Below are 20,966 nucleotides of genomic sequence, written 5' to 3'. Positions count from 1 at the left end.
GAGCAAGGTATCTCTGGGTTGAGGAGGTGGGTATCCTAATTTGCACAAGAGTTGATGTGTTGTGAAGCAAATGAGATTGTCCTTGTTCAAGGGTGTGGCTCTGCCAAATGGGGCAAGGTTGTCCCTCCCCGGTAGCTCGGCTATCCTCGTTCTGGGACGAGGTTGTCTGCCTGCTCCCCAGGGCCTCTCTGCAACGTGGAGATCAACGAGTGTGCGTCCAGCCCATGCGGTGAGGGGGGCTCCTGCGTGGATGGTGAAAATGGCTTCCAATGCCTCTGCCCACCTGGCTCCCTGCCCCCGCTCTGTCTTCCCCCAAGCCATCCCTGCGCCCAAGAACCCTGCAGTCATGGCGTCTGCCACGACGCGCCTGGAGGGTGAGGCCTCTCCCCAACCCCTGATCCCCACTGCTTCCCTGCCCTCCTGCCAGCCCTGACTGCCTCCCCCTTCAGGTTCCGCTGCGTGTGTGAGCTTGGCTGGAGTGGCCCTCAGTGCAGTCAGAGCCTCGCTCGAGATGCCTGTGAATCCCATCCCTGCTGGGCAGGCGGCACCTGCACCAGTGATGGAACGGGCTTCCGCTGTACCTGTCCCCCTGGTGTCCAGGGTGCGTGTCCCCACTTTCCCTCCCCAGGGCTGCCTCCTCCCTTCTTCCTTCTCATTTCCCTTCTGTTCCATTCTCCCTTCCTTCTCTGCATTTATACCCCCCCCCCACTTTTTTTCCTCTCCCATCCCTACCCAGGAGCTTGGGAAGTGGGTATCAAGGTGGGGACCTTGAGGGGAGATGGGAAAATGGAATCTCTCAAGACTGGCTCACTCTGCCTGCCCACTACAGGCCGTCAGTGTGAGCTGCTGTCCCCCTGCGCCCCAAATCCCTGTGAACATGGGGGCTCCTGTGAGTCTGCCCCTGGCCAGCCGGCTGTCTGCTCCTGCCCCCCTGGTTGGCAAGGTACCTCAGCTGCCTCTCCCTCATCTCCTTTGCAACCTGCCCCATACTGGGTGATGCTGGGGACCCAGAGAGGGAGTCACTCCCGGTCCTGCCTTTTAGGGGAGCTTCCTTCTGAGAAGAAACAGAGCTAGACACAAGTACTTGCAGCCTATGTGGTCAGTTCAGAAGAAGAGGAAGGGCTATGGGGTTGGAGAAGCTAGGAATCAGGCTGAGAGTTTTGGGGACAGCCTGGAGGAGCAGACCTCAGTCACAGAATGCATTCACCACCCTCTGAAACAAGGAGAAGGCAGTTCTGGAACAGTGTGTGCAAAATGCCCAGAGGCAAACTTATTGTTCTTGCCTTCGTCCATCTCAGCCTTCAGGTTCTTCCTGAGAGCCAGGTACCCTCAGACCCTACTCTGCGCCTTCTAACCCGGTGTGTTATTTTACTCCCCACCCCCAGGCTCACGATGTCAGCAGGACGTGGATGAATGTGCTGGCCCCTCACCCTGTGGTCCCCATGGTACCTGCGCCAACCTGGCAGGGAGTTTCAGCTGTACCTGCCACGAGGGCTATAGTGGCCCTTCTTGTGATCAGGACATCGATGACTGTGACCCCAGTGAGTTCAGGGGAGCTCTTGGGGGGGGGGGTGCTGACCTAGGGAACAGGTTCATCAAGCCCCTGCATGTGCCTAGCACTGTGTTTTCATTTCATCTTCACAGTTATCTTACTTTCCCCATTTTGCTTATGAAAACTGAGTCCCCAAAGAGGTCAAGTGACTTGCCCAAGGTCATGCAGCAAGTAGAGGGATGAGCTGGGAGAGGACTCTGAAGCCTATATAGATTGCCTCTGGCAGCAAGCAAGTTAGGATTGTGTGTGAAGTATGAGATAACAGGCCCCTAGCGAGTCTCCAGGAGCACTGTTCAATGGACAAATAATGCAAGCCACATATGAATTAAAGTTTTTCTAATAGCCACATTAAAAAGTAAACGAGACAAACAAAAACAGGTTTATTTAACCTAATACATAAAAATATTATCATTTCAGTATAATCAATTTAAAATTATTGAGATATTTTACATTCTTTTTTTTTTCATACTGAGTCTTCACAATCTGAAATCTGGTGTCTGTTTTATGCTTACAGTACATCTCAAATTGGACCAGCCACATGTCAAGGGCTCAAGAGCCGCATGTGGTCAGTGGCCACTTTACTGGCTAGCCCAGGTCTGGAGGACACCTCCTGTGCTGAGCCCAGGACTTAAGCAGACACAACTAGTACTTGGCAGCTCAAAGGGACCTTTTTTTGGCTTCTCCAACCCCTCCCCCCTTCCACATAGGCGAGGTTTCCAGATAACGGAGGGGGTGAGGCCACAGAGGGGACAGAGTTTGATCCCCCTGGCCAAATGTGCCCCACCCAATTAAGCCTGGTTTTCTCCTAATTCCCCTCTACACAAGACATGGCCAGGTCAGGCTGGACTGACAGGGGGCGAGGTGTGTGACCAGACCTCCTCCTTTCTGACCATAGACCCCTGCCTGAATGGTGGCTCATGTCAGGATGGAGTGGGCTCCTTTTCCTGCTCCTGCCTACCTGGCTTTGCTGGCCCCCGCTGCGCCCGAGATGTGGATGAGTGTCTGAGCAGCCCCTGCGGCCCAGGCACCTGCACAGACCACGTGGCCTCCTTCACCTGCACTTGCCCGCTGGGTTATGGAGGCTTCCTCTGCGAGCAGGACCTACCTGACTGCAGCCCCAGGTGGGTGGGGCCTGTCCTGGGAGTCAGGGGCCCTGGCATCGGATGGGGAGTGGGACCTGAGGAGTGGAGACAAGGGGAGTCCTCGGCTTGGCACCCACCTCAGGACTCTGATGCCTGATGGGTTAGTGTCCGGGAAGGGGCAGGCCATCTGTTGGGAGGTCACCTTAGGTACCCTGGTCCCTGAGGGAGCCAGGCCAGACCAGGGTGGGGTCTCCACGTGGCTTCCACGTAGCCCAGAAGTACCTGGTATATCGGGGCTGAGGGACAGGGCGGGGAGGGGCCTCTGCTGGGACTGCAGCTTCTCCTTGGGGTAGGGTTTTTGCCCACTCAAAGCTAGAAGGGGGCCATGGGGGAGGGTGGGGCCTTCTAGGGGGCGGGGCCTGACACACCCCTCCTTTCCCTCCAGCTCCTGCTTCAATGGTGGGACCTGCGTGGATGGTGTGAACTCGTTCAGCTGCCTGTGCCGCCTGGGTTACACTGGCGCACACTGCCAACACGAGGCCGACCCTTGCCTCTCGCGACCCTGCTTGCACGGGGGCGTCTGCACTGCCACCCACCCCGGCTTCCGCTGTGCCTGCCCTGAAGGCTTCACCGGCACGCAGTGCCAGGTGGGCGGGGTCACTGGAGTCTTGGGGGAGAGTCTAGAAGGATAGTCTGAGGGAGGGGCCTGCTGGGTACTCTGACTGGGAAGCCTGCCGGGATCCTGGGGGAGGAATCCGGAGAGGTGTTCTGGAGCCTGCCCAGGACTCCGGAGGAGAAGCTGGGTCCGTTTTCAAGGGTCCCCAAGAGCAGACACCGTGGCCTTCCTTTCCAGACGCTGGTAGACTGGTGCAGCCGCACACCTTGTCAGAATGGGGGCCACTGTGCCCGGACCGGGGCCTCTTTCTACTGCCTTTGCCCCTCGGGATGGAGCGGCCGCCTCTGTGACATCCAGAGTCTACCCTGCAGAGAGGCCGCAGCCCAGAAAGGTGAGGGGGTGCGCGTGACTGGGTTTGGGGGGCTTGGGAGGGTGTGTATGCACATGCTTCCTGCTAGTGTGAGCCGAATGAGAGTGCGACAGGGCATGTAGACATGGTGGGGGATATGTGACTCTGTGACAGCTGGCCAGGACAAGGATGGTGTGTATGTCTATCACCATGAGACAACCAGGATGTCTGCAACGCTGTGTGTGACCTAGCTGGCGTGAGCTTCGAAGGTGTGTGCGTGTCAGTTTCAGGGGATGTGTGGCAACCTGACAGAGTGTGGGTGAGACCTTGGTGACTGAAGCTAGTTGGGGGGTGTTGGGTGGTGCTGTGTGTGATGTGGGCCGGGAGGAGGGAGCCTGCCTGACGCTGCTCTCCTCTGTCCAGGGGTGCCTATGGAGCAGCTGTGTCAGGCTGGTGGGCAGTGCGTGGACAAGGACAGCTCCCACTACTGCGTGTGCCCAGAGGGCCACACAGGCAGTCACTGTGAGCGGGAGGTGGACCCCTGCTTGGCCCAGCCCTGCCAGCATGGGGGCACCTGCCGAGGCTACATGGGAGGTTATGTGTGCGAGGTAAGGAGTGCCCAGTGGAGGGGACAGGGGAGCTAGTCACTCCTGGGTGGGTCTGGCTACACATTTCTGTGTGTCTATAGCCTGGTGTGGTGTCTCTCTCTAGGCATGTCTGCCTTTTTGCTTTTGTGACTCTGGGTATATCTTCGTGGGTGTCATTCTGGGTAGATCTTAGGGTGTCTCTGTCTGGGTGTACTTCTGTCTTTGGTTGTTTCTTGGACATATCTATGTGTGTCTCTGTGCGTGGTGTCTCTTGTTTCTTTGGGTATGAATGCATGTGCCAGTGTCTGAATGTGCATCTCTGGTTGTGTGTGTCTTGTGTGTATCTGGGTATCTGGGTGTTTCTCCTGTGGGTCTGTCTTGTGCATTTGTATCGTGTGTGTCCCTTTGCTCTGAGTGTATCTGTAGCCCTTGTGCCTGCGTGTCCTTCCATGTCTGGATGTGTTTCCATGCACTGGGTGTGTGTGTGTTTCTGCACACTGGGCATGTCTCTGTGTGTTGGATGACTGTATGTGTCCTTTTGCACTGGGAGTCTCTGTATCTTCATGGTGAGTATCTGTGTCTCTCTGGGCTGAGTGGGTCCCTGCCTCACCCCCACCGCAGTGTCCAGCTGGCTACACTAGTGACAACTGTGAGGATGACATGGACGAGTGTGCCTCCCAGCCCTGCCAGCATGGGGGCGTCTGCATTGACCTTGTGGCCCGCTATCTCTGCTCGTGTCCTCCGGGAACTCTGGGTAGGCCAGTGTCAGGGTTGGGGGACAGGACGGGAGGCTGGGTTTCTGACCGCTCCTGACTGCTCCCCATCCCCCCTTCCCCTAGGCGTGCTCTGTGAGATTAATGAGGATGACTGTGGCCCAGGCCCACCCCTGGACCCGGGCCCCCGGTGCCTGCACAATGGTACCTGTGTGGACCTGGTGGGTGGCTTCCGCTGCACCTGCCCCCCGGGATACACCGGCCTGCGCTGTGAGGCAGACATCAATGAGTGTCGTCCAGGTGCCTGCCATGCGGCACATACCCGGGACTGCTTGCAGGACCCAGGTGGGGGCTTCCACTGCCTTTGTCATGCCGGCTTCACAGGTAAGCATGGGAGAGGGGGCTGGCCTGCGATCCTGCCTGTGTTCCCCATTGTGGCTGATCCACGTGCTTCTGCTTGCCCAGGTCCCCACTGTCAGATTGTCTTGTCTCCCTGTGAGTCGCAGCCATGCCAGCATGGAGGCCAGTGCCATCCCAGCCCTGGCGCTGGGGGAGCTCTGACTTTCTCTTGCCACTGTGTCCCGGTAGGTGGGGTGGACACTCACATCAAGGTCTCTGGGAGAGGAGTGGGATCATGCCCTCATGGGAGGGTGTGGCTTTAGGGGGGAAGAGGTGTAAGATGGAAGGGGTTTCTGGGAAATGTTGAAATTTCCTGGAGGTTGTGTGTTTGTGTGTGTGTGTCCGTCTGGAATTTGGAGTTGTGGCCTGTTGGGGAAGGCTGGGCTTACCTGCAAGGTGGGGCTCCAGTGCAAGAGGGAGAGGTTGAGCCAGACCCGGGGAGACTGGAGGTCCAACCTTTCCCAAGTCCTGATCCCCCATATTCCCCTCTCTCTCCCCCTTCAACCCTCAATCCCCTTCTCCACCCTTCCATTTCTCTTTCCCGCCTTCCTCTCTGTCTCCTCGCCTTCTCTCCCTCCATCCCCTGCCCCCGCACTTTTTTTTCTCTCCTTTCCCCCCACCCAACCCACAGCCGTTCTCCGGCCCGCGCTGCGAGCGGGTGGCACGTTCCTGCTGGGAGTTGCAGTGCCCCGTGGGCGTCCCGTGCCAGCAGACGGTCCGTGGACCGCGCTGCGCCTGTCCCCCGGGGCTGTCGGGTCCCGCCTGCCGGGGTTCCCGGGGGTCGGCACTGGGAGCCGCCAATGCCAGCTGCGTGACCTCCCCCTGCCTCCACGGGGGCTCCTGCCGCCCGGAGACGCTGGCGCCCTTCTTCCGCTGCGCGTGCGCGTCAGGCTGGGCTGGGCCGCGCTGTGAGATACCTGCAGCGGTGCCCGAGGCCCCCGAGGAGCCGTCTTGCCCGAGAGCCGCCTGCGAGGCCAAAAGCGGCGACAAGCGCTGTGACCGAGAGTGCAACAGCCCAGGCTGCGGCTGGGATGGCGGCGACTGCTCGCTGAGCGTGGGCGACCCCTGGCGGCAGTGTGCGGCGTTGCAGTGCTGGCTCCTCTTCAACAACAGCCGCTGCGACCCCGCCTGCAGCTCGCCGGCCTGCCTCTATGACAACTTCGACTGCCGCGCAGGCGGCCGGGAGCGCACCTGCAAGTGAGCCGGTCCTCACTCTGTGTCTTGTCTGTCCATGTGTCACATCTGACCATCCATGGACCCTGCCTCTCTATCTGCCCATCCGTTTGCCTTGGTCTGTCAGTCAATCCTTAATCTGTCTGTTGGGTTGTCCCTTCACTTGACCCATCTGTTTCTTGGTGTACCGTTTGCCCATCCATGTGTCATTTGTCTGTCTGTCCATCCTTGTTCCCTGCCTGTCTATCAGTGTGCCCACCTGTCTGTTCATCCATGTGCTCCTTTTGTCTGTTTTTCTGCTTCTGCACTCCATCTGTCCCTCCCTATGCCCTGTTTGTCTTTCTGTCCATCCATGAATTCCTTTTGTCCCTCTATACACCCAACTGTCTGTCTGCACACCTGCTTGCCCATCCTTGGACCTCATCTGTCCATCTGTCTGTCTCTATGCCCCATCTGTCCTTCTTTGTGCCCCGCCTGTTCATCCATATGCCTCTTCTCTCTGTCCTTCTGTCCATTCACACACCCTTTTTGCCCCTCTATATGCCCATCCATCTGTCCATGCTCCTGCATGTCTGTTCCTGCCCCTCTTCTGCCATTCTCTATGTCTGTTCATGAGCCCTGTCTATTTGTCCTATGCATTCCATCTGTCCATCCCTGTGCTGTGCTCTGTGTGACCCTCTGTGTGTTCCTCTGCCTGGAACCCTTTCCTTACTTTTATCTTCCTGTCCTCATTCCCACCCTCACTCTCCCCCTTGCTCATTCTGCTCCAGCCACCCTGGCCTTTCTTCCATTCTTCAGATTCCCCAGGCTTGGCCCCACCTCAGGGCCTTTGCACTGGCTGTTCCCTCTGCCTGGAATGCTCTCCTTCAGGAAGCCACATGGCTCCTCCCTCACCTCCTTCAAGTTTTTGCTCAAGCAGCGACCTTCTCAGTGAGCTCCTCCCTGGCCACCCACCCCCAGCCTTATTTTTCTCCTTAGCATTTAATTCCATATAGATGTGTGTGTGTGTGTGTGTGTGTGTGTGTGTGTGTGTGTGTGTTTAAATTTAGCCTAAATTTAGCCTTTATTGGTGTGTGATCGAAATGCTGTATATTCTGCTCACTCATCTCCTTTAATATCCGTCTCCGCCCACTGTAATGCCAGCTCCACGTGGGTAGGGATTTATGTTGGGGCGATATCCTTAGAGCCTACGGTAGCGCCCAGCGCATAACAGGTGGCTCTCAGTAGTTATTGACTTATTAATAGTTACAAAGCAATGGCTGTGTTTGCAGAAAGCCTGATACATTCCACAAGCACGTGGATACGTTCCAGTTCTCTGCGCTTGCGCTGTCTCCAGGGTCTGGGTGCTCTGTGGTGTTTGCGTGCAGCGGAGTTGGCGGCTCCCTTGACCCCGCCCCTCTCTGTCCCCAGCCCGGTGTATGAGAAGTATTGCGCGGACCACTTTGCCGACGGCCGCTGCGACCAGGGCTGCAACACAGAGGAGTGCGGTTGGGATGGACTGGACTGTGCGGGTGAGGTGCCAGCTCTGCTGGCCCGAGGTGTCCTGGTGCTCACTGTGCTGCTGCCGCCGGAGGAGCTGCTGCGCTCCAGTGCCGACTTCCTGCAGCGGCTCAGTGGCATCCTGCGCACCTCTCTGCGCTTCCGTCTGGATGAGAACGGCCAGGCTATGGTCTTCCCTTACCACCGGCCTGGTCCTGGCTCCGAATCCCGGAATCGGCGGGAGCTGGCCCCTGAGGTGATCGGGTGAGTGACTCCCCCCGGGGGAGCCATGGCGCCCACGCAGATGCTAGGCCGGGCGTGGGAAGGGGCACCATTCCTCAGGTCTTGTGCATTTACTTCCCTTAACATCTGGGAGAGCCTTCTTGGCAATACATACAGCGTCACACAATGCATGCATCTCAGTCTCTCGGCACCATTGACATTTGGGGCCGGATCATTCTTTGCTGTGAGGGGCTGTCCTGTCTTGTGCACTGTAGGATGTTCAGCAGCATCCCTGGCCTCTATCCACTAGATGCAAGCAACGCACCTCCCCTCCCCTAAGATGTGACAACCCAAAATGCCTCCAGACATGGGCAAGGGTCCTTTGAGGGAACAGAATAGACCCTGGTCTAGCGCTATTTCCTTCTGGAGAGGCAGGGGTATAGCAGAGTGTTTAAGGGCATGTGTAGTTTTTTGTTTGTTTGTTTTAGAAATGGAAAATATAGAACTCTCCTGCTGGGGGCCTGGCAGAGGGGCCAGAAGGGAGATGTGGCTTCTGAGCAGAGTAGGATGTGCCACAGGGAGGAGGGCTGGAGGCTAGAGATGAGGGGCAGGGCCTCTGACTGGGTATGGCTGGGATGGGGGAGACGGAGAGGATAGTTGATGGATGTGCCAGTCCCTGGCTGGGGTGACTGAGTTGCTGGAAGTGGTCTCATCAAGGTGAAGACACAGGGTGAAAGCCAGAGGGATCTGGGCGTCTCGGAGAGACCCTCAGGAGGCAGTTGGGGTCGGAAGATTGAGAGAAGAAAGAAAAAAGGGTGTGGCAATCATTGCAGCCATGGGAGGGACACAAAGAAGTGGGGAGAGATGTGGGGACAGAAGGGTCATCTGGGGACACTGAGTCCTAAGGATTGGTTGAAGGAAATTAGCTCAGAAAAGAGAAGGGGGAGAGCCAGGGCCCAGGGCACTGGGCATCCCAAAGAAGGGAGATGTTTGGAGGGTTGGGTTCCTGGAAGCAGAGCCTGAGATGGAGATTCAGATACATGTGATGTATTGGAAGGGTGCTCTCAGTAGGCAGGGAATGGGGCAGGAGAGGAACTGAAGCAGGAGGTAGCCTCAGCCAGGGTCCGGCCTCAGCCAGAGTCTAGCCTCAGCCTGATCCCTTGGAGAGCTCTGGAGGGTGAATAGCACCTCACAGTTGGTCCCACCTTGAGACAGGAGGGCCAGCTTTTGTACACCCCACATGAGCCAGTCCCTGGCTGAAGGCTTCCCTAAGGGGTGTCACCTCCCAAGTGAAGGGATCCCCACTTTGCTGAGGCCAGAGAGGCAGCTGTCAACTGCTAGAAGCCAATGCTCATAGCAGGCAGGAGATGGACGCACCAGGCTGATGAAGCAGAAGTTGACATGAAAACAATGACCGTTGGATTCATGGCTCAGAGGACACTGGTGGCCACAGCAAGACTCGTTTTGGGAATTGTTAAAGAATTTTGAACATATACGAAAACAGAGCAGGGTAATGAACGTCTAGGTACTTAGGACCTAGCATTGACAATTAACACATATGGGCCATTATTATTTCGTACATAGTCCCTTCAATTTGTTCTAGTTCCCACGTTATGTTGAAATAATTTCTAGATAGCATGTCGTTTCGTACGTAGACATGTCAGTATGTTTCTGTAAAAAATAAGCTCTTTTCTCTAAAACACAATAATACCATGATCACAGTTCAAAAAATAAATATCCTTAATATCACCAAATATATAGTAAGTGTATTTAAAAAAAGACTGGTTTTGGGGTTGTGGTGGAGTTGGATGCTAGATAGGGGGCAGTGGTGGCATGGTGAGTAGAGATGCTCGAGCCTGGTGCAGGGCAGTGGGGATGGGGCATGGTGCAGGGCTTGTAGGAGTGCCTGCTGAGTCTGCCTGTCCCTCTGTTGTGTCCCCGCAGCTCTGTGGTGATGCTGGAGATTGACAACCGTCTGTGCCTGCAGTCGCCTGAGAATGACCACTGTTTTCCCGACGCCCAGAGTGCGGCAGACTATCTGGGAGCGTTGTCAGCGGTGGAGCGCCTTGACTTCCCGTATCCACTGCGGGCGGCACGGGGTGAGGGCCAGCCTGGCGGGTGATGAGGGTGGAACCGGGGCTCCCATGGTGGGGTGGGCCTTGGCCCCTGGTTGAAACCCCCTGCTTCCTGCCCGCAGGGGAACCGCTGGAGCTGCCAGAGCCAAGCGTGCCGCTACTGCCCCTGCTGGCTGCGAGCGCCGTCTTTCTGCTGGTCATTCTCATCCTGGGCGTCATGGTGGCCCGCCGCAAGCGTGAGCACAGCACCCTCTGGTTCCCCGAGGGCTTCGCGCTGCACAAGGATGCTGCAGCTGGCCACAAGGGCCGGCGGGAACCCGTGGGCCAAGACGCTCTGGGCATGAAGTAAGGACCCTGACTCAGCCCATTCCCTGTCCCTGACTGTGGGGCTTTGTGAGCCCTTGAGCCCACCTTGACCTGACTTTGACCTCTGACCCCTACCTGACCCTAACTTCAGACTCCAGCCTGGAAACCCAGTGTTCATCCCCTTGACCACTGACTCGATAATCCCTGGGAATCACCCCTGATGCGTGACCCTTGGCCCCATTTCCTATGATCCAGTTCCCTCACTCAGATCCTACTCTGACTCTACCCTGAACCCTCCCTGACCCCAGCTTCTCAGATTTCACCCTGACACTCAAAATTTGTTCCCACATGACTACTGATCTCGTGATCCCTGTCTGCATCCCAATCCCTTGCTGGCTCCGTGACCCTATCCTCTATGACCCCCCAATATCACCTCTGACTCTAACACACCCTGACTTTTGACCTCACCTCTGACCCCATGTCCACCCCAACTCAGTGCTCATTCCCCACGATCCTCAATCTTGGCCTTGGCCGTGGGCTTCACCTCCGACTCCCTGGCCTGTCCCTCGAGACTCCAACCCCACCCTGACCTAATCCCTGAATTTACCCCTCTCCTGTCACCCTGTGACCCCCTGCCCCTCTCTACAACCTCCTCGATCCGGGCTACATCTCTTACCTGTTATGAGGATAACTCTATCCTCCATGACCCCTGACGTCACCTTCTATAACCCCTGCTATATGCCTGGGACCCTCACCTGTCCCACAGCTGACTGCTCTGACCTCTGACCCCACTCCTGTGCTTCCCCAGTTCCACCTTAAGACCCTGGCCGTCACCCATCACAACCCCTGATGGTACCCGCTGCAACCTTGACCACATCCTGCATCCCCTCAATGGACCGTGTCTCTTGACCCTGCACCCTGCCCCTACTGACCCATTGTCCCCTCCCTCCCCCCGCCCCACAGGAACATGGCCAAGGGTGAGAGTCTGATGGGGGAGGTGGCCACAGACTGGATGGACACAGAGTGCCCGGAGGCCAAGCGACTGAAGGTTGTGTCCCCTCCTCTGACCCCTGCCCTCAGGATCCTGGGTTGGGGCTTGATGGTCAGTGGGAGAGCCAGGAAAATCTCTGCTGTCCCTGGCTCTGGAGAACAGTCACAGCACTCACCCCATCCTGGTCCTGGCATCTTTACAGACGGGATTCCCCTGACCCAGACAGTGACTCTGCTTTCTCTCTGCTGCATCCAACTTAGTCCAGCATGCCCAGCCTGAGAGCACTCCCAGCTGGTCTTTTCCTGTCCTGGGGCCACAGCCGCGGGCCCTGTCTTAGTCAGCTAGGGCTGCCATAATGAAATACCACAGACTGGTGGCTCAAACAGCAGACACTTATCTTCTCACAGCTCTGGAGGGTGGAAGTCCAAGATCAAGGTGCTGGCAGGGTTGGTTCTTGGTGAGGGCTCTCTTCCTGGCAGGTAGAATGTGCTTTCTCACTGTGTCCTCATGTGACCTTTCCTCTGTGTGTGCATAGAGAGAGAACTCTGGCATCTCTTCCTCTTCTTATCAGGACATTGGTCCTATTGAATTAGGGCTCCACACTCATGATCTTATTGAACCTTAATTACTTCATTAAAGGCCCTGTCTCCAAATATAGTCATGTTGGGGGATTAGGCCTTCAGCATATGATTTTTGGGGAGCACAGTTCATAACAGCCTCCTGCTAGCATTACTTTGACACTTGGTGAATGTCTTGAATGTACACAAAGTATCTTAGTTCATCTTTATGAAGATGCTATAAAGTAGCTATTGATACACACCTCCATTCTTAGCTGCCTCTCCCCTGCCTATGTTTTCTTTTTTTTTGGCCGCACTGTGTGACTTACAAGATCTTAGTTCCCCAACCAGGGATTGAACCCCAGCCCTCGGCAGTAAAAGCGTGGAGTCCCAACCACTGGACCACCAGGGAATTCCCTCCCCTGCCTACGTTTTAATATTTGTTGAAATGAAGACATCTATTACAATTGACAGCTAAAGAAATCTGCTTGCCCCAGGCTTTTTTTTTCTTTCTCATCCAAAAGTGGGTGTTAAGTATATGGTACAGAATGTTTACGATGGCATTTTAGCACTGCGGAATGATTGCATCATCCTTATTTTACCAATGAGAAGCTCAGAGCTCTAATGTGATTTGCCTAGGGTCACAAGCCTACTAAGTGACAGTGTCAGACATTGAATCCACATTGAAGGCTGTCCCATCCTCCATGGCCCTTTCTGGTTAGCTGTCCATCACCTGGCTCTCCCCTTTCATGAAATTCAACTCCCCACCTGGGTCCTTAAGCTCAGGTCTGGCTTGATCAGGCTCTGTGTTTGGTGCAGGCTGTTAAATGCCCAGGCAGGCTAGTTAGGGATATTCTGTCCTGTTTTCATAACTTCATTCTTCCCGTCTGGACCATGAGTCTGAGATTTATTGAGCTCCTCTGAGGGGCCCAGGTGCTAGACTCCTGAGGGTAAATCAGTACATTTGTGTGTGATTATTTGGTCCTGATACCTCATGTTCATATCTGTGGTATCCAGGGCAACTCCTTGCTTCTCACCTTTCACTCCTTTCCCAGATTAATACTGGGAATTATTATTTTGTTTAAAGATTTATTTATTATTTATTTATTTATATATATTTTTGGCTGCATCAGGTCTTAGTTGTGGCATTCGGGATCTTCGTTGAGGCATGCGGGATTTTTCACTGCAGTGCACAGGCTGTTCGTTTTGGTGCGTGGGCTTCTCTCTAGTTGTGGCACGTGGATTTTTCCCTTCTCTAGTTGTGCTCAGGCTCCAGGGCACGTGGGCTCTGTAGTTGCGGCATGTGGGCTCTATAGTTTGTGGCACGTGGGCTCTAGTTGAGGCGTGAGAGCTCAGTAGTTGTGGCATGCGGGCTTAGTTGCCCCAAGACATGTGGGATCTTAGTTCCCCAACCAGGGATCGAACCTGCATCCCCTGCATTGTAAGGCGGATTCTTTACCACTGGACCACCAGTGGTAATTGGGAAATCCCAATACTGGGAATTATTATTATTGCGGGATCCCTCTACTCCCACATTTCTTTAACCAGTGATTTGGAATTTCCAGAATACAAGTCTTGCATTTCTTCTGTTGAATTTAATTTTAAAGTTTTTTGTTCTTTTTCATACCGTTGTCAATAGAATTGTTCTCTTAATTTCATTTTTGGTATGTTCCTATCTAGTGTATAGACAGTTGTGTGCTGACAGGTGTTATGCTCTGTGTCTTTTCCTTTTTTTTTTTTTTAACATCTTTATTGGGGTATAATTGCTTTACAATGGTGTGTTAGTTTCTGCTTTATAACAAAGTGAATCAGTTATACATAGTCTTCCTTTTTTTAAAATTAAAAAAATATTTTATTTATTTTATTTTTAATTTTTTGGCCACACTGCACGGCATGGTGGGATCTTAGTACCCTGCGTCCCCTGCATTGGAAGTGCGGAGTCTTAACCACTGGACCACCAGGGAAGTCCCCTCTGTGTCTCTTCCTTGATCACTACCGTGGGTTCCCAGACCCTCTGCCCTTCTAACCCGGATTAAAATCCCAGTTCTTCCTCTTATGAGTTCTCTGAGCTCCAGTACATCAATTTCCCATTTCCTTATCTATAAAAGAAGCAGGGTGTTAATGGTTTCTTGGGGCCATGTGTGCATCTCCATGAGAGAAACCTATGGGAATGCCCAGACTGTCCCTCTAACTGTGTCTCCCAACCCCTTGTGAGAACCTGGGTCCTTGTGCCTCCAGGTAGAGGAGCCTGGTGTGGGAGCTGAGGATGCTGTGGATTGCCGCCAGTGGACTCAACACCACCTGGTTGCTGCCGACATCCGTGTGGCACCAGCCATGGCATTGACGCCACCACAGGGTGATGCAGATGCTGATGGCATGGATGTCAACGTGCGTGGTCCAGGTCAGGCATCCCTCCCTCCAGGATGCCCTTTATCCATCCTACTCATGAGAGGTTGCATCTGGGTCTGTTTCTGGGGAAAGCTGGGTGTGTCTGGGTGTCCGTCTGTGGGGGTGTGTGTTAATCAGGACTTTTGGTTGTAACTTTTAATAGCCCAACTCAAGCTAACTTAAGTAAAACAAGGGATTTACTGGCTCATGTAAATGGAAGCTTCAGGCACATTTGGATCCAGGACTCAACACCTCTTGGCTCCACAGCCCAAGTAGGCTTTTTCCTGCAGGCACTGATAGCTACAGGTGGGACAGGCCTTACAAAATCTTTTTCCCATATGTACCAGCAAAAGTCCCAGGATGAGTTCTGATTGGATGGACATACCAATTCCTGAACCAATCAGTGTGGCCTGGGGCCTGGAATATGCAGATCGACAGGCCTGAGCTATATTCCTGTCCTTGAAGGAAGGATTTGGCTTTACCTAGGGCTTGAGGATGGAGAATGGGATGCAAGTAGCCTCCTAAGGGAAACAAGAGCAAATGCTCATGAAGAGTATAGCAGACCATGTTATCTGGATCCTCTTGGATTTGTCTTTGCCACATTTTGGGATATGCCTTCCCCAGCTCTGTTTTTTGCTTTTGCTCCCAATGACCAGGACCTATGGCTCTCTTTTGAAGAGAGCTGGGGAAGAGAGCCTAACCCTTCAGGCTACCTGGGGCCTGAGGTGCTTGGTATTTTATGTCCCTGGGGGCGGCTCCTGACCAGTGGATGCAGGAGTATGAAAGGCTCAGCTCCTTTGACTCAAGCTGGATTACAACTCTGGGGTATAGCTCAGCTTCCACAGTCCCCCTTTGGGATCAGGCTGAAATAACTCTCCAGGCATTTGCCCAAGGTTGCACACTTGTTTGACTGCCTCCCTCCTTCGTTCTGTGTCCCCTACTACCTAGGAGCCCTTCTGTGACAAATCACATGCCCATGAATCCTCATCCTGGGTTGGCTTCTGGGGCACCTGACACAGGTGTGTGTGTGTGATGGGAGGATTTGCCATTCCCTCTTGTGTTTCCACATGTCCCACTTCCTCCTAATGCAGTGCCCTCAATCGTATTCCCCAGAAAGGCCCTGTGCCCACCTCCCTTGTGACACACTCCTGGTCCCTGCAGATGGCTTCACCCCGCTAATGCTGGCCTCCTTCTGTGGGGGGGCACTGGAAGCAATCCCAGCTGAGGAGGACGAGGCAGAAGACACGTCAGCCAGCATCATCTCAGACCTTATCTGCCAGGGGGCACAGCTTGGGGCTCGGACTGACCGCACGGGTGAGACGGCCCTGCACCTGGCTGCCCGCTATGCCCGGGCTGATGCGGCCAAGCGGCTGCTGGATGCTGGGGCAGACACCAATGCCCAGGACCACTCAGGCCGCACCCCCCTGCACACAGCCGTCACTGCTGATGCCCAGGGCGTTTTCCAGGTGAGATGGGCTCACCTCTTTGGACTTCAGAGCTGGGACAGGCATCAGACCGACTTGGGTTCAAGCCCTGGTTCTGCCTTTCAGAGCTCCTCTTTCTCATTTGTAAGATGGGGATATATGGGAGTACAGTTTCTGGCAAGAAGCTATTCCCTGAACCTCATCAGTTCCATGGGGTGTATTGGTTGGGGTCCTCATAGGGCTTAGAGGTGCTTCTCATCCCTTTGTTCTTGCCATGACTCCTCCTGCTGTGCCCCATCTCCCTTAGATTCTCATCCGGAACCGCTCCACAGACCTGGATGCCCGCATGGCAGATGGCTCCACAGCGCTGATCCTGGCGGCCCGCCTGGCAGTGGAGGGCATGGTGGAAGAGCTCATCGCCAGCCATGCCGATGTCAATGCTGTGGATGAACTCGGTAGGCTGTGGCGGGTAGTGGTGGGTGGGGGCTGAGAGGGTGTCATCTGGGCCCTGACTGTTGGTGTGAACTCACACCCACACTGACACCCAGTCAATGAAACTCGTGTACTCATAACAGGGTTTCAACATGGACCTACACTCATGCATTAAAAAAAAAAAAAAAATTGGCTCCCATTAGCCCATACTGTGTGGCAGTGGTTCAGGAAAAGGTGCCCTTCCCAAGACACTTCCCTTCCATCTGCTTTGTTAGAAGAACTTACTCTGGTGCCATCTGCTGGACAACTGGTGTAATAAATTTGCGAATCAGCCAGATCTATAGGTGAGGGCCGCTCGGTCCCTGGAGGTGGCTTACTTGCACAACAGTGACCTGCCCTTTGACTCTTAGAAACAGCCTTTGGAGCAGGTGTTCTCAATCTCAGCAACATTGACATGTGGGGTTGGATCATTCTTTGTGGTGGGGGGCCGTCCTGTGTAGTGAAGGATGTTTTTTTAAATTTATTTATTAAAAAAATTTTTTTTATTTAAAAATTTTTATTGGAGGATAGTCGATTTACAATGTTGTGTTAGTTTCAGGTGTACAGCAAACTGAATCAGTTATACATACACGTATATCCACTCTGTTTTAGATTCTTTCCCATCTAGGCCATTACAGAGCATTGAGTAGAGTTCCCTGTGCTATATAGGAGGTCCTTATTAGTTATCTATTTTATGTATGATAGTATGTATGTGTCAATCCCAATCTCCTAACTTATCCCTCCCCCCTTGTTCCCCTGGTAACCATAAGTTTGTTTTCTACATCTGTGGCTCTATTTCTGTTTTGTATATAAGTTCATTTGTACCATTTTTTTTGTACCATTTTTTAAGATCCCACATATAAGCGACATCATATGATATTTGTCTTTCTCTGCCTGACTTACTTCACTCAGTATGACAATCTCTAGGTCCATCCATGTTGCTACAGATGGCATTATTTCATTCTTTTTTTGTGGCTGAGTAATATTCCACTGTATATATGTACCACATCTTCTTTATCCAGTGTAGGATGTTAAGTAGCATCCCTGGCTTCCACCCACTGATGCCAATAGCACCCCACCTCTCAGTTGTGACAACCAAAAATATCTCCAGGCATTGCCAAATGCCCCTTAGAGGAAAATCACCCCTGGATGGGAAATAGGGCTTTAGAAGAGCACTGTCCAATAGAACTTTCTGTGATGATGGAAATATTCTTAGTCTGTTCTGTTCAATATGGTAGCCACTGGCATGTGCTGTCAAGCACTTGAAATGTGGCTGGAGTGAGCAAAGAACTGTTTTATTTCATTTAATGTTTTAACCTTTGTTTTGCCTACTTAAAAATACCCCAGCTGTACTGACATATAATTCAGGTACCATGCAATTCATCCATTTCAAGTATAAAATCCAATGATTTTTAGTAAAACCACATAGTTGTACAAATATCATCATCATAAAATTTTAAATGTTTTCATCACCTGAAAAAGAAGCCCTCACCTCTTAGCCATCACCCCTTCAATCCCCCTCATCTTCCTGGCCCTTAGGCAACCGCTAATGTACTTTCTCTCTATATGGATTGGTTATTTCATATAAATGGAATCATACAATATGTGGTCTTTTTTGACTGGCTTCTTTCACTTAGCACGATGTTTTTGAGGTTTACAAATGTTGTAGCGTGTATCAGTATTACTTCTTTTTTGTTTTTTAATGAATAAATAATATTCTGTTATATGGATATACCACATTTTGTTTATCCATTCATCCACCGATGGACATTTGGGCTGTTTCTGATTTTTGGCTGTTATGAATAATGCTGCTATGGACAGTCCTGTATCATTTTTTGTGTGGACATATGTTTTCATTTCTCTTGGGTATATCCCTAGGAACAGAATTGCTGGGTCACATGGAAACTCTGTTTAACCTTTTAAGGAACTGCCAGACTGTTTTCCACAGTGGCTGCCCTGTTTTACATTCCTACCAACAGTGTATGAAGGTTCCAGTATTTCCACATCCTCACCAACACTTGCTATTATCTTTTTTTTTTTTAATTTTTATTTATTTATTTTTTATTATCTGTATTTTTGTTCTAGTCTTCCTAGTGGATGTGATTTAGTATCTCATTGTGGTTTGATTTGCATCTCCCTGGTGGCTAATGATGTTGAGCATCTCTTCACATGCTTATTGTCCACTTGTGTATCTTCTTTGGAGAAATGTCTATTCAGATTCTTTGACCATTTTTAAAGTGGGTTATTCGTCTTTTTATTATTGAGCTGTAGAAGTTCTTCATACAGTCTAGGTATGTCTCTTATCAAACATATGGTAGGTTTAATATATTTGTAGGTTTTCTTTTTACTTTCTAGGTGGTGTCCTTACAAGCACAAAAGTTTTCATCTTGATGATGTCCAATTTATCTATTTTTGTCGTTTTTGTTATTGTTGCTTGTGTTTTGGGTGTCATATCTAAGACTCCTTTACCTAATTCAAGGGCATGAAGATTTACTCCTATGTTTTTTTCTAAATGTTTTATAGTTTGAGCTTTTACATTTAGGTCTTTGACTCATTTTGAATTATTTTTTTGTATATGGTGTGTAGTAGGGGTCCAGCTTTATTGTTTTGCACGTGGAGATAACAGTTGTCCCAGCACCTTTCGTTGAGAAAGCTATCCTTTCCCTGTTAAATGGTCTTGGTACCAATTTAATTTAATTTATTTTACTGTTTTTTTTCTTTTGGCTGCCCTGTGCGGCATGTGGGATCTGTTTCCCGACCAGGGACTGAACCCAGGCCACAGCAGTGAAAGCCCGGAATCCTAACCACTAGACCACCAGGGAACTCCATTTTTTTTTTTTTTTTTTGTAATTTTAATTTACATAAACTAAAGAACCACATGTGACTGGTGGCCTGGACAGCACAGCTCTAGGTACCACTGAGTGAGGTCCACGTAGTACCCCCCGTATATGGAGAGTTACATCTACAGGTGTGCACACACATGGACCCAAACACAGTTACTCAGATACTCGTGGCAGGCCTACCCTCCCCCCATCCCAGGCCATATTCTAGACATTTTCTGTCCCCCTGCTGTTGGGGGGCCAGAAAATGAGCCTGGTCCTGACCCTGACCTTCCTTCACTCCCTCCCCGCCCCAGGAAAATCAGCCTTACACTGGGCTGCAGCTGTCAACAACGTGGAGGCCACCTTGGCCCTGCTCAAAAATGGAGCTAACAAAGACATGCAAGATAGCAAGGTGAGCCCCAGCCCTTGGCCCACCTGGGAGTCAGCCCTGGCACAGCTTCCACAGGTGGCAGAGAGCAGGTTGGGGTAGGCTAGTGGGGGCATTCACCCTGCCTGCAGCCAGCTTTCAGGTGTGGGACTTGGGCCCAAGGGGTTTCAATAGTGGATCAGAGGAGGAAGTGTATGGCAGTTGCTGGGTGACCTTGGGCAAGTTGCTTAACTCTTTTGAACCTCTGTTCTCATCCTCGAAATGGGGAAGCAATGGTACCCACCTCATTGCCTCTTTCGAGGATTCAGTGAGCTAAAGCTTTTATAAAGTGCTTTAGCACATCCTCAATAAAAGGTAGATGTTATGATCGTTGTTTAAAAACCCTTGCAAGGTGGTATTAGTCTCATTTTACAGATGAAAGAGTGAGGCTCAAAGGGGTGCGGGGTTGGATTCCATCCTTATTTAAAATTTCCAATATATTCATTATGGATTCTTTTTGCATCGATCTTAATTTAAAATTTTTTCATTAAAATATCATTTATTTTGATGCCCCCTTAAATTTTATGCCTAAGGCGAGTGCTTCACCCTCCTCACCCTGGTCCTGGCTTTTGTGGCCTGAAGCTTAGTGGGTGCTGGATGAATGTGGCTTAAAGGAAAGAACTTGCCCAATTTTCCCCAGCAGAGCTGAGATTCCGACCGAGGTCTGTCTGGCTGGAGAGTATGAACTCTTAGATCTCCGGTTCCCCCAGAGACGGGAGGCCTCTGTGATGTTAGCCAGCAGTTAATCCTGACTCTTGTGACCCTGACATCTTGTGGGTTCTGGGCCGCCACAGGAGGAGACTCCGCTGTTCCTGGCTGCCAGGGAGGGCAGCTTTGAGGCTGCCAAGCTGCTGCTGGACCACTTTGCCAACCGTGAGATCACAGACCACCTGGACAGGCTGCCGCGGGATGTGGCCCAGGAGCGGCTGCACCAGGACATCGTGCGCTTGCTAGACCAGCCCAGTGGGCCCCGTAGCCCCCCTGGCCCCCACGGCCTGGGGCCCTTGCTCTGCCCGCCCGGGGCCTTCCTCCCAGGCCTCAAGGTGGCACAGTCCGGGGGCAAGAAGAGCCGGAGGCCTCCTGGGAAGGCGGGGCTGGGGCCTCAGGGCGCCCGGGGGCGGGGCAAGAAGCTGACCCTGGCCTGCCCGGGGCCCTTGGCGGAGAGCTCGGTCACGCTCTCGCCGGTGGACTCGCTGGACTCCCCACGGCCCTTTGGTGGCCCCCCCGCGTCCCCTGGCGGCTTCCCCCTCGAGGGCCCCTACGCGGCTGCCACGGCCACAGCCGTGTCTCTGGCACAGCTTGGTGGCGCAGGCCGGGCAGGTCTCGGGCGCCA

The 20,966-nt window shown here is 52.7% G+C and overlaps 1 protein-coding gene across 1 annotated transcript in view; it reads left to right on the top strand.

The window, feature by feature from the left end:
* The window catches only part of NOTCH3 (notch receptor 3), a 34,168-nt gene that overhangs the window by 12,567 nt on the left and 635 nt on the right, over positions 1-20,966 (top strand). Inside the window, exons 13-33 of the mRNA XM_007461099.1 lie at positions 182-374; positions 450-601; positions 830-943; positions 1,386-1,541; positions 2,448-2,673; positions 3,080-3,281; positions 3,488-3,641; positions 4,023-4,207; positions 4,808-4,940; positions 5,026-5,283; positions 5,365-5,483; positions 5,930-6,495; positions 7,882-8,214; positions 10,117-10,271; positions 10,370-10,592; positions 11,517-11,601; positions 14,340-14,502; positions 15,651-15,955; positions 16,221-16,368; positions 19,521-19,618; positions 20,428-20,960. Coding sequence (XP_007461161.1) covers positions 182-374; positions 450-601; positions 830-943; positions 1,386-1,541; positions 2,448-2,673; positions 3,080-3,281; positions 3,488-3,641; positions 4,023-4,207; positions 4,808-4,940; positions 5,026-5,283; positions 5,365-5,483; positions 5,930-6,495; positions 7,882-8,214; positions 10,117-10,271; positions 10,370-10,592; positions 11,517-11,601; positions 14,340-14,502; positions 15,651-15,955; positions 16,221-16,368; positions 19,521-19,618; positions 20,428-20,960 — 4,501 coding nt within the window. The remainder of the gene's footprint in view (positions 1-181; positions 375-449; positions 602-829; positions 944-1,385; positions 1,542-2,447; positions 2,674-3,079; positions 3,282-3,487; positions 3,642-4,022; positions 4,208-4,807; positions 4,941-5,025; positions 5,284-5,364; positions 5,484-5,929; positions 6,496-7,881; positions 8,215-10,116; positions 10,272-10,369; positions 10,593-11,516; positions 11,602-14,339; positions 14,503-15,650; positions 15,956-16,220; positions 16,369-19,520; positions 19,619-20,427; positions 20,961-20,966) is intronic.

Source organism: Lipotes vexillifer, unplaced genomic scaffold (genome assembly GCF_000442215.2).
Source record: "Lipotes vexillifer unplaced genomic scaffold, Lipotes_vexillifer_v1.1 scaffold469, whole genome shotgun sequence".
Lineage (NCBI taxonomy): Eukaryota > Metazoa > Chordata > Mammalia > Artiodactyla > Lipotidae > Lipotes > Lipotes vexillifer.
The sequence above is the reverse complement of the archived record's forward strand: the minus strand, read 5'-3'. Positions and strand labels throughout refer to the sequence as shown.